Source organism: Sphaerodactylus townsendi, linkage group LG02 (genome assembly GCF_021028975.2).
Source record: "Sphaerodactylus townsendi isolate TG3544 linkage group LG02, MPM_Stown_v2.3, whole genome shotgun sequence".
In the NCBI taxonomy this organism is placed as follows: Eukaryota; Metazoa; Chordata; class Lepidosauria; order Squamata; family Sphaerodactylidae; genus Sphaerodactylus; species Sphaerodactylus townsendi.
In genome coordinates, this window is record NC_059426.1 from 35,354,466 (window position 1) to 35,367,727 (window position 13,262).

Here is a 13,262-nt window from a genome sequence, read left to right on the forward strand (position 1 = left end):
GTAAGAAAGGTCAAGAGTATGTTATTGTATGGATTTAACTTTTTATACCCCACTTGTCTTCCCAAAGTGGCTTACAACATCTGTAATCTAATGGAATCTACATCTGTAATCTAATGGGACTCCTTGAATACAGGATGAAGAACACAGAACTGCCTCTATGGCGTTCAGGATAAATTTATTGGGGTAAAAAAAAAGATCACACAACTTATGAGTGTATGCAGTCACCTTGCTTCAGCCTCCTGGGAAATCCTGTGTGGGTGACAACTAAAGAGCATATGCAGCCTTAGCATGTGTTTTTAAAAGATAGGAAGTCAAGAGAGGATGAACTCCAACAGGAAGGAGGACACATAACTGACAAAAGAACTCATTACATAACATGACCTCAGCAAAAGGAAAGGAGGAAGGTCAGCTCAACAAAAGGACCTCTGTGGAAGCTGTTAGGAGTCTACAAAAAAGAAGAGGTCTTTGCAGTGCAGATTTACATGGCCATGAAATATATATGTCAGAGAGTAATTTGCTGGCTTCTCAACAGGGAAGCCCATTTTGGACGATCAGAGTCCGTTTCTAGGGCTGCCACTCAGGCTTCTTTGTACTGGTATCACATTTCTGGAGAAATGTTATCCTCTTTTTATTTGAGAGTGACAATTTCTCCTTATCAAACCATAGGTATCACGTTACGTTTGAGCCCTGAGGAAAACAAGTTGCTCAGGGAGGTATTGATGGCTTTAGGAAATACATTGCAGACAGAACACTGGCTTGGATTCAGACTAACATTCCTGCGGGCACCAACCACTGTGCTCCAAATGTAGAAGTCCCCTGTACCCGCAGAAACATTGTTCTGGAGCGGAGCAAATTTTTGCTCATCTTTTTGCCTATGGTAGCAAGATGCTGATTTGTGCAAAGAGTGGGGGATGACTGAATTGTCACTCTAGAAATGCGAGGGGTGCCTGCCGGGTTGAACTTGTCCCGTTCCCTTCCCTGCAGAGCAGGCTGGAGTGGGGATGAGGCAGCTGCTCAGTTGAAGAGTGAGGTTTGCCAGCCTTCTCTGCTTTGCTCAGAGAGGTTAATGAGAAGCCAACTCTTTCAGCCAGCTGGCCCTCTTTCTTTGACTCTTTCCATTCATCAGAATCTCCCATCCTCCTCCTCATTTTGCCAAGTATGCTAATCTAGTTACCCGTACATACTCGAGTAGAAGTCGACCCGCATATAAGTCGAGGCACCTAATTTTAGCACAAAAAACTGGGAAAACTTATTGACCCGTGTATAAGTCTAGGGTGGGAAATGCAGCAGCTACTGGTAAATTTCAAAAATAAAAATAGATATCAATTAAAAATGTTTCTAAATATTTATTTCAAAGAAAAACAGTATGGTATCAACAATAACTTTAAAAGTTCCGAAGTGGAATATATAACTCTCACAGACAGTATCTGTTCAGAGTTTCATAGGGAAGATGCTCAACAAGATCCCCCTTTTAAAAAGACCCTACAGGTTCTCCTTCAACACGGATAGCTTATCATTCCCAGTGAAGATGCTTGCATGGTGATGGCAGCCGCTGCCCCAAAGCAAGTCTTTTTTGCAGGTCTGCAAGCTCAGCTGGACAGAAGTCCCACCTGCTTTCCAAAAACACTGGGTGGGGGCCGAGAAAGGTGCTGGCAGTGGCTGCACACCAGGGTACCCTGTGTGTGGGGGGGGGATTCCTGCCATCATGGGCTCCAGTGGTACGGATTTCCCAATGAGTATGGCTCCCTAGCACTGGGGTGCTGTCTGGTTTCCAGGGTTGTATGGCCGTGTTCTAGCAGCATTCTCTCCTGACGTTTCGCCTGCATCTGTGGCTGGCATCTTCAGAGGATCTGATAGTAGGAATGGAAAGCAAGTGGAGTAAATATACTGTGAGGTCAAAAGGTGAGGCCATCTGAATAGAGTAGCCTGGCATGTGAGTCACAAAGAAGTCTGTAGCATGTGCATAACAATGAAGATAGCAAGGTCAATAGGTGAATGCATCTGAATAGAAGTATCCTGGTCTTTGTTCCCTTTGATTGTCTCTGTTTGTCCTGTGTTTGTGTGGAGCTGATTAGTCACTGTCTTGATTCTAGAGTTTTTCAACACTGGAAGCCAAATTCTGTTCATTTTTATGGTTTCTTCCTGTTGAGCTATGTGGGAACTTCCAAACCAGTTTTAAAGGATGCCTCCCTCTTCTTTGCTCCATGTATTTGTGAAAAATGGACAATGTTGCTGAAAGTCTCTCGCTGTCAGAACTGCTGAGCATGCTCCGCTAGGGAAGAGAGATTAGTGACAGAGTATGTTTTAAAGATGAATTCTATACATTTCCATTCTGCTGGTTGGAGAATACTAATTCCTCCTAGGGGGCTAGAGATGTCTGTTCTTCACTATAGATCTTTTCAGGGTCAGCAGTCCAGAGCTTGGAAGTCTGAAGCTCCTTCCGTGATGTAGTGGGGTAATCACATTATGTTATCTTGTGAACACCTAGGTACAGGAAGAGACTTTGGGTGCATCTAGAGTACCTGGCAGTGTCCTTGTTCTGTTCTTCCAGTTTGCACTGTGCCCTATAATTATAACTATCCCACTCACCATATCATAACTGTCATGATATGTATGAAAAGGAAAGGTTCACAAAATGTTCATCTTCTAATCAGCAGACGTTTGCCAACAGCAAGGCCGGAGACAGTAAGTCTAGGGTGAAGTAACAACAGTTGACCTTTAACATGATTGGTGAGTTCAACTGTGACCAGACCAATGAGAGGCTGCTGCCAGGGCGGGGAAAAGTATCCTTGTTGGATGTATAAGAACCATTGCATTGTATATGCTAAGTTCTGAGTCTCAGTTGAGTCTAGTTCAGTGTGTGTTCAATTTTGTTCTTGCTGAAGAGTTCTGTATAGTCTTATAATCTTGTATAGCATAGATTTGTGTAACCTTGCAACTGCTAACGTAAAACTTTCCTATGGAAAGAACATCTTCTGTGGACAGTATGCTTTTCCAAAGTGCTAGGAAGCTGCAGAGAGTGCAAGACGACTACTAGACCTTCTCATCTTACTAGAGTAGCTCCACTTTAAACTCTGCTGATAATAACTTGGAGAGGGTTGTTGGGAGCAGGGCTAAATGTGCCCAGCAGGCAGATCAGGTAGCAACCAATTGATTTCCCAGATCAAACTGAAAACAAAGAACGTATTAGTCTTTCTGCTCCTATGTTCATTCCCACACTCTGTATTTAAACCGCACCCCCAAACCTCAAAGCCAGCTCGCCTTGATAATAGCTAAGTCAATAAATGTGAAAATTAGCACCTCCGCATTGCCACCAGGGAATTCCAAAACCTTTATAGATGTTGTTTTGAGCCATAATGCAGTACAAAGTTTTCTGGTGTGCCACCAACTTCAGAAGTCACCATTCATCCGTATCTGGAAATGGATAGAAAAGCCTAAGATGAAGGACAAGATCATATACTGTGGGTGGAGATGCCCACAACACCATTAGCTTAGTTCAGTAACATGTAAAGGATGAAATTATAATACACCAAATAAGTCTCACAAAAGGGCAGCAGTAAATTAGCTAGTAGACATAATCCAGCTCTTATACATAACCTTGTCCTGCTTTATAAACCAGGACTGAAACACTATACATTGCCTCTGAGAAGTAATGTCTGTTGAAACCAGTTATATCCCCCCAAAAAATCCAAATGTAATATGGTAATGAAAATTAACAAACAGCAGTATCAAGATGTATGTGAAAATGCCTACTATGCATCTCACATTAACTGGAAAGAGGCTCCCTGTATTTCCGGAAATGAAAAGATTAAGGTGGTTTTTTTTTTGGGGGGGGGGTGTTAAGGTATAAGAATAACAGCCCAACCTGGGCGGGGGGATTTACCTGTGGATATGGCACCAGGCTGCACTGACGTGTTTGCCCTCTCCAGCAGCTCAAGGGGCACCCTGGTCTGTGCAAAGGACAAAGGCACTGGCAGCTGGGCACCCCTCAGCTTCGTGGCAGCAAAAGCTGGAAGTGGCTGCCACAGAGGAATGCCCCCATGGGGGTGGGGGTGGGGATAGGTCAGGTCAGGGGTCTGCAACCTGTGGCTCTCCAGATGTTCATGGACTACAATTCCCATCAGCCCCTGCCAGCATGGCCAATTGGCATTACTGGGGGTGGAGCTAACTTTAGTTGGCTTCCACGTTGGCTTTAGGACTGGGAAAAGTTGCCACCAGGGCTTTGGAGTTATGCCACCCTTTTAGGCTCTGTTAAGCCCCATGGAGAGCTTCTGGGTGGTCGGGTTTTTTCCCCCCTTCAAGCTGCCTCCCTGTCCCACCTGAAAGCTCTCTGGAGGTGGCACAGTGGCATGGGAGTGGTGCCATCCCCAGCTGCCATGGGATCTGGATTGGACTATAAGACAACCCATCATTCTTTTATTGTTTATCTACTAAAAGTTGGTATGTCTTAATTGATTATTCAGGGTTCTTGTGTGTGTGTTTTTTCCCCAAGAAAGTACATCAGGTTACTGGAATGGATAGCTTCCCTTCCCCCCATTTAAAAGTGGCAAATATGCTCATCTGGGTTTTCTGTTTCCTGCCTGACAGTATTAGCAATGACCAACATTTTAACTATGTGTTCTTTCCAGCTGAGCTACAGATAGACAGCTAAATCAGCAATGTAGCCTAACATGGTTGAATCAACCTAGTGAAGCAGAAAAGACCATCTGCCCCACCATGAGTTTACTAAAATAGAACAGCAGTGAAGGGGAGAGAAAAGCCCAACCTATTCTGTTTGAAGGAAGGAATCCTATGAATGATCCTACTTTAGGAATGTGCAGTGCAACTGATATACAAAGACATTTATGAATGGTTTAAGGTTTGATGTCATTAACTTGCACAGTTGAGTTGTGTACTGTTTTAGAACTCAGTTTCACATGCGCTGTAAAACAATTTAATATGCTTTAGTTGATTTTTTTGTCAGGCATACATATGCTGCTGATAAACACTTTCTCAGCAGCTCCCAAAATGCATGCTATTGAGTCTATGGTTGCAGGTGGCAAACAGACACCTGTAACCGCTGTCTGTTTCTCCTTAGGGTGCCTGTGTAAATGTGTGTACACAGTCATCCCTAATCAATTAGTGTGGTGACACTGTGAGATCAGTCCACCTATCAGGAGCAGCAGTGGCGTAGTGGTTAAGAGCAGGTGTACTCTAATCCGGAGGGACCAGGTTTGATTCCCCGCTCTGCCGCCTGAGCTGTGGAGGCTTATCTGGGGAATTCAGATTAGCCTGTGCACTCCCACACACGCCAGCTGGGTGACTTTGGGCTAGTCACAGTTCTTCTGAACTCTCTCAGCCCCACCCACCTCACAGGGTGTTTGTTGTGAGGGGGGAAGGGCAAGGAGTTTGTAAGCCCCTTTGAGTCTCCTTACAGGAGAGAAAGGGGGGATATAAATCCAACTCTTCTTCTTCTATCCATATCAAATACTAATGTTCATGTTCTCCACTATATTCTTGGCTGATAATTAAGATCTTTTGGACAGGCCCTGGTCTGTGTATTTTGCCAAAAGGAAAAGGTCGTTCCTGTGGCCTTTGTGTGGAAGTCCCTTTCTGTGGAGGATCATGCTTATGAATTTAGGAACTGAGCTAGAATATTGATTGAAGAGGCCATGCAGACCATCTACTATTATTATTGAATTTGAATTTAGTCCAGTTCAAGTTCAGCCGACAGCATCCCTGATAAGCGTTCATTCAGTCACTGCTTGAAGACTGCCAATGAGGGAAAGCTCACCGCCTCCCTAGGCAGCCGATTTCACTTAGGCTTTTAAATGTACGTAAGGGAGAGATGGCTACAGTGGCTACTAATCATGATGGACATCTACTCCCTCCAGTCCTAAATAGGCCTCTTTAAATCAGTTGCTGAGCAGCACAGGCAGGATGAGACTGTGGCAGGCTTTCTTTTTGTGGGCTTCCTAAAGGCAGCCGGTTGGCCGCTATGCGAAATGGAATGCTACGCTAGATGGGCCTTTGGTCTAAACTGGCGTGGCTCTTGTGTGTTCCTAGAGAGGATGTGCTTTTTCATTGTGTTCTGTTTTGATGCCTTGTGGTTGTCAGTGGCCTCCTGAACCCATTAGGCTTCAGAGTACAGGATATAGTTTATACAAATATGAAATAGGTGGTCACGTGTACAACAGACGGGAGAAGTAAGCACTAGATCCTGGTCGCCATGTCTCAAAAAGGATATTGAAGAGATAGAAAAAGTGCACAGAAGGGCAACGAGGATGATTGAGGGACTGGAGCACCTTCCTTATGAGGAGAGGCTGCAGCGTTTGGGACTCTTTAGTTTGGAGAGGAGACGTCTGAGGGGGAATATGATTGAAGTCTATAAAATTATGCATGGGGTAGAAAATGTTGACAGAGAGAAATTTTTCTCTCTTTTTCACAATACTAGAACCAGGGGGCATACATTGAAAATGCTGGGGGGAAGAATTAGGACTAATAAAAGGAAACACTTCTTCATGCAACGTGTGATTGGTGTTTGGAATATGCTGCCACAGGAGGTGGGGATGGCCACTAACCTGGATAGCTTTAAAAGGAGCTTGGACAGATTTATGGAGGAGAAGTCGATCTCTGGCTACCAATCTTGATCCTCTTTGATCTGAGATTGCAAATGCCTTAACAGACCAGGTGCTCAGGAGCAGCAGCCGCAGAAGGCCATTGCTTTCACATCCTGCACGTGAGCTCCCAAAGGCACCTGGTGGGCCACTGCGAGTAGCAGAGAGCTGGACTAGATGGACTCTGGTCTGATCCAGCTGGCTTGTTCTTATGGCCAGAAGAAAGGATCCATGAGCAGAGATATATTCTCATACTGGCCTGCCGTCGCACTCCAGAGTGGTGTGACCAGTATGCATACAATCTAAGCAGCAGGATTCCGGAGGGTTCCTTCTCCCATATGGAGCATTATTAAGGTAGAACCCACCAACAACTCTCAGTTGGTTGATGTCTGCCTGGGAATGAACATGGGAGCAGAAAGTTGCTTAGGTCCTGAGTAGGATATCTGTGGAAATTGTGTGAATAGAGGATGCTTGTTAGAATGCAACTCGTGGGAGGGAGATCACATTTACTTGCTTGCTGAACGATTGCTGTAACTCTTTTTCAGTTAAAAAGCCAATCTTTTTCTCTTTGTAGAAAGTACGATGTTTCAAAACAACTTAATTGTGCTCTTTTTTGATGAATCATGGTGTCGCTAGAGAAATCTTGATGTGGAAGATAAATTTAAATGAGAAAGGAGTTGATCTTTCTCATTTAAATAAAATAGTAGATCCCCCCCCTCCCCGCTTTACTAAATGTGACCTTTTCAGTCATACTTCTGGACTTCTTTCTTCACTGTTCCAGAAAGTGTGACCTTCACTTTAAAACCATATGTCAACCGAGTTATTAAAAACGTGACACCACACTGTAGATCGCAAACATGATTACTGTGCATATACTGGTGTTACTGATCTGTTTCCTCCTAAACAAATAAAGCTGCCTTAAACAGACTCAGACTATTGGTCTATCGAAACCAGTATTGTGTATTCTGACTAGTAGCACCTGTCAGGTGAAGCCTCGGTGGAGGTCTTTCACATCATCTTTGTGATCATTGTTACTAGAAGTACTGGGAATTCAACCTGGGACCTTCTGCATGCAAACCAGATTCTCTACTACTGAGCCACACCTCACCTCCATATGTCTTTAGACACCCATATGCAGCAATTTAATGTAAAGTGATCTAAGCCACTTTCTGCTTCCATGTTCATTCCCGCACTCTGTATTCAAACTGCACCCCCAAATAGTGGCAGCACAGGGGCGCTGGCACGACGTTCAGCAACATGTCCCACCACCATGGAGGGCTGTCGCGGCCGCCCACCAGTGGAAGACAAGTCTACCAGTGCAGCCCGGTGTCGCTCCCAACTGTAAGTTAGTGTGGTAAAATGCGCTCTGATCTGAAACACTGAAGAGTTGAGATGCTTTTTCAGCGCAGAAAGATACATTCTAAAGGTTTTTTTTAATTCTCACAGCATATTGGTCAAGATCAAAGCACAAGAGAACCATGGCATGTGTTCCAGGTTTTCTATTTTTAAAAGGTGTTCATGCACTTGTAGGCTAGTTTTAACATTCAGCTCACGGTGAACCTTGATTCCCTTTTCCAAACGTTTGGCAATATTGCTTCTAACCAGTGAATCCAAGGTGTTCCTGGGATTCTCACGGCTGCCAATTTAAGGGGAAGTGTCTGTCTGTCCAGGTGGTGTGCTGTTGCCCCTGAATGCCTGGTGTAACGAACTTGCCCCACCCTGAAGGGCTGGCGTACAGCAGGCCTAGTTAAGAAGGCCTTAGCAACAGCCAGAGTAAAGAAAAAGGCTCCACAAGCAAAGAACCCACCTGATTGGTTGGAAAAGGTCCAATAACGTTTGGCCAAAGCTAGGGGGAGCTAGTGTGCTTACAGCACTTAGAGTGAGGGGAGTTCTGTCAGAGTCTGTCAGAGAGCAGAGCAGAGTTTGGCAGAGAGGAGTCTGTCAGCTCTGGAAGAAAAGGATTCTGTCTCAGCAGAGTTGGCTGACAGAAGTCCAGTCCCTGTCTAAGCAGTGTATGCTTGACAGAGAGAGGAGGCCCTGACTGGGTGCAGATTGCAGTGCCCTTCAGGAACTTGGCGGTTTTAAAACTGCCCAGACCTATCAAGTCTGCCTTGCCCTTGTGTGTATCACCAGAATCACCAGTCTGGGAGAAGCCGGTCCAGAGGCAGTGAAGCCATATTAGGACTAGTGGGAGAGAGGGAGGCCAAGTGTGCCAGAATCTCCTGGGCTTAGACTGGGTGCTTAAGTGCTTGATCCAGTGGAGTATTAGAGCAGTACAAACTAGTGTCTCTCTCTGTGTAAAAGGGGAATTTATTAGTTCAAAAGCTAAAGCCTTCCCTTAAGAGAGACACTCATAGCACGATGTGTCTGTGATGCATATCAATCTGAGAGTAACATCTTAACCTCTCTGAAACCATCAAGCTGTTGAGTACCTCCTACTCTGAGCCAGTTTTAAAGAAGCCTTTCTTTTGTTTTAAAAATAAATTTCAATTTCTGTGTTTCCAAAATTCCCTCGTGCCTGTGAGGAGTCTGTTGTGTGTGTTTCTTTTAGAAGTGGGATGACTGGCTGAGAAACCCCAGCCATTAGAGAGTTCCCTCCAAAGAGCAGTTAAAAGGGGACTCTCTGAAGTAATTTCCCCTCAAGTCAACGTGGGAGAGAGGGGGGAATCTTTAAAGCCTTGGTGACTAGTAACAGTGTGGGGTTCTCTAGTTATCTGAATTAAATGGTGGCAGCGAAAAGTTAATTAAAAGGAAGGTTCCTGAAAACAGCTACCAGGAATCCTTTCTACCAGAAGCTTCGATCACGTTACACCTGGCCTTTAAGGACAATCCCAAAAACATGAAGTGTAATTGAACCTCACACAAACAATTGGATGTAAACATACCATTACAAAGATGGCACCCTGATCCCAAAAACATTTACTTAGAAGTTAATCATGGTGCAGAAAAGACAGGGCTTGTCCAGTTTTCTTCCATATCAGGGAATAATCTGTATGCGTCTCCCCTTGTGTTCATAGTACATTTAAATCACCCACCGCTTGTGAAACGTATTGTGCAGACATCCTTCCTGTGTCCCAGATGAAGATATAAATGGGAAGGGAGCGAAAGTCTAGTGAGTTAGAAAATCTGTTTAATTATTGCTTTTTCTTTCTGGGACCTCAACATGTACTTCCAATTAATTTTTTTTAATTAAGTAAAATAACCAAGGAGTTAACAAACACATTATTAATTTAAGAATGTAGCTAGAATGTAATATAGCTATCGTATGTAATTTTTTTTAGCGATGCTTTGCATTACTGAACCGCAAAGGTCGTTAGCAGTATATTAAAGAAGCTATTTGTGGTCAGTGCTATTTTGTTAATATTCGCAGCGAGAAGCATAAGTGAAAACAAAGTCTACCCCTCCCCTCAGTCTGAAAAATGATATTTTTCTTCATCCTCTTTCTGTTTTAGGCAAGCTTTTTGGGTTCAAGCTTCCTGGGCTGAGTCTTCTGTCATACCGAAAGCAGTCCTTGCCGCAGGAAGATCCTGACGCAGTGGTCGTGGATTCGTCCAAACGCAGCGACGACTCCATGGCCATGAAACACTTCAAGTCCCCAGCGAAAGAAAGCTGCAGCCCCTCGGAAGCAGACGACACCAAAGCACTGATCCAACCAAGCACATGTTCTCCTCTGGTGAATATATCGGGACCTCTTGATCACTCGTCCCCCAAACGGCAATGGGACAGACTGTACTCGGATATGCTGCACTCCAGTAGCATGCTAACCCACGCTCAGTCGAAGGAGAGCATCTGCAGTATACGGAGGGCCTCTTCGGTACACAACATAGAAGGATTTAACATCCCGCCTAAGAATGTGTTTCGAGACCGGCATGCTAGTGAAGGTACAGTTGAAAATCAGCATTTGTGTGCAGTATGATGAGAAACTTCAGCTACTGCTGTTTGAGATTTACATGATCGCCCAGCCTAAATCCACAGAGTGAGACTACTTGGAATTAAACTAAAAAACTGGCTCATGCTAGAATGTTTCCTACAGTTCATTAGACATGTTAAATAATTGTCGACATGTTAAATAATTGTTAAATACAGTTCATTAGACATGTTAAATAATTAAATAAATGTCCCCAGGCCGGAATCACTGGGGTGCTGTGTGGTTTCTGGGCTGTATGAAAAATATCATTCAGATCCTCTGAAGATGCCAGCCACAGATGCACGTGAAACATCAGGAGAGAATGCTGCTAGAACACGACCATACAGCCCGGAAACCACACAGCACCCCATGTTAAATAATTATCGCCCTGACCTGGAAGGCCCAGGCTAGCCTGATCTCATCAGATCTTGGAAGGTAAGCAGGGTTGGCCCTGGTTAGTACTTGGATGGAAAACCATCAAGGAAGTCCAAGATTGCTACAAAGAGGCAAGCAAGGGTAAACCCCCTCTGTTGCTCTCTTGCCTTGAAAACCCTACTGGGTTGCCATAAGTCGGCTGCCACTTGATGGCCTTTGCCCACATCAAATAACTTTCAGTGGCATAACACCAAAGGAGACAGGAAACACAGTTAGCACAATATTGTTATTCCAAAGAGTAGTGGATATGTATAAGAAATTAAATCAGATACGATAGATAATGCCTCTACCAGGTGGAAGGGGTCATGAAGGCTTGCTGTGGCCTGTGGGACAGAGAGGTTATGGGTTGCATCCAGCCTAGAATTTCTGCTGACAGAAGGGGGTTTCACCGATGGAGCAGGATTTGCTCACCTCCTCTCTCCAACTGCAGCCCAAAATGCCTCCAAATGCTGTTTTGGGGGCAAGGAACCGCAGGAAGGAGGAACCAGCAAAATCACCCCTCCCCTTTTTTCTTTGCAGAAATTTCCCACTGGATCCAAGTTTGGGGCTACAGAGACTAAGAATAAATAAGAGGGTACTTGAAAGGTTCACTGAGTTTCAGTGGTACCACTTTCCCTCTCTGTCTATTTCTCTTTGGCCGTTTCCGCACGAATGCGGAAGCTGCCGGGTTGGCGTACTTGACGCCGACCCGACGACGCTAGGACCGTCCACATGGACGGTCCTAGAAAGAGCCGGGCAGCTGGCGCCGTGGAGCGCCGGCGCCCGGCTGACCCGGTGTGTCCCCGGGCCTCCGGCACGTCGCCGAAGCCTGGGGACACGCTCCCCTGGCCCAGCGCACCTGCTCCAGCGGCGCAGGGCAGGGGGGCATGTTCCCAGGCCTCGGCGACGCGCCGGAGGCCCGGGGACGAGGTAAGTGCCAGGAGCGAGGGGGGGAGGCGTCTCGAAGCCGCTGCCGTTCGCTTGGCAGCGGCTTCAAGGTGGCGTTTCCCCAACAAGAGCGCTTCCGAGCGCTCTGGGGAAACGCCGGCTTCGCGGCGGTCAGGCAGCACGAGGGCGGCGTGGCTGCGATGCAGCTGCACCCCCTGTGCGAATGACAGTCCCCAGGCCGCCATATTTCGCCCGTGCGGAAATGGCCTCTGCTTTTATTGAAGTTTAATGTAATTGCTAGAACTGAAGCTGGATCTGTCATTTTTACCTATACTGAACACATCATTATGGTATAGGCTATGTTTCAAAGGGAGATATACACATATACACCTGGAGGGTCTCTTTGTTTTTTGTTTTGGGGGGTGGGTGGTCTTCAGCTTTAAATGTGTAGCAATTGCCAGATCAGTAGTCAGACAATTGGGCTTAAGAAGCCTAAAGTTGGGACAATTGGCTGACCTGATCCCTGTTCCCTGGGTGATAGATCAGAAAGAACAATGCCTTCTTCCTTCCATTGTAGTCTACTAATGCCTCTGAAATTGTGTTCCTGGGGGTCATGAAGAGTAGAGTGGAAAAGTGTCAAGGTCTGCAGTGGTGGGGGGAGAATAGCTGTCAATCATACCCTCCTTCTGTTGTTAGAAATCCTCTTCTGTCATCAGAAACAAATTGTGAGGCACAAGCTATTGTGTTTCGGCTTTTGCGAGTCACTTATAAAATAATCTGAAGAGTGGTCATCACTAATTCTTACCATTCATAATTGGACCGCTCTATGACAGTTAGACTAAAATGATCAGCAAAATAGCCTGCAGGCTTCAAGCCTTAAGTCAAGAAGTTTATAACTGAATTTTAACTAATTTTAGGTTGTAATTTCAGAGTACCTTTCTTTTTGAAAATATATGCTGAGGAATCATAATTCACACTGGAATGGCTAAATGATATTCTGCTCGAAAGAGTTTATTACATTATATTATTTTATCAAAATGATCACATGCAACCAGTCCTGTTGGGTCCAGTATAGTAATCTATCGGCAGAAGCCACTGATAGTAGATCTTCCCTGCTTTCCCCTCCCTCTGACTCTAGAAAATTGATTCCTATTATTAGAGGGATGCACTGGAGAGAGGGAAATATGCCTTCCATCAGATAAAAGAGGGAAAATCCCTCTCCCCTGCAGATTACTGTCTCATGTGACTATCACTGCTGGAGAAATAGGGCAAAGTAAGTTTTCCATGGGAGTGCTGGAGGGGGGAATGTGAATGTGGGGAATATCCATGGGTGTTTCCCCACTCACCCTGATCCCCCCTATGCTGCGTGCTGCTCTCAGTGCGCGGCATCCCTGGCGCGCGCCTGGGCATCCCCACGCTCTGCGTGGGGTCATCAAAATGCGCTGTTTTCTCCAGCT

The 13,262-nt window shown here is 45.4% G+C and overlaps 1 protein-coding gene across 11 annotated transcripts in view; it reads left to right on the top strand.

Annotated features, from left to right (window-relative positions):
- KCNH7 (potassium voltage-gated channel subfamily H member 7) overlaps positions 1–13,262 on the top strand; it is a 357,945-nt gene that overhangs the window by 236,478 nt on the left and 108,205 nt on the right. For all 11 annotated transcript variants that reach the window (XM_048485320.1, XM_048485324.1, XM_048485321.1 and 8 more), the window contains one exon: positions 10,049–10,477. In XM_048485320.1, the coding sequence (XP_048341277.1) occupies positions 10,049–10,477 (429 nt within the window). The remainder of the gene's footprint in view (positions 1–10,048; positions 10,478–13,262) is intronic.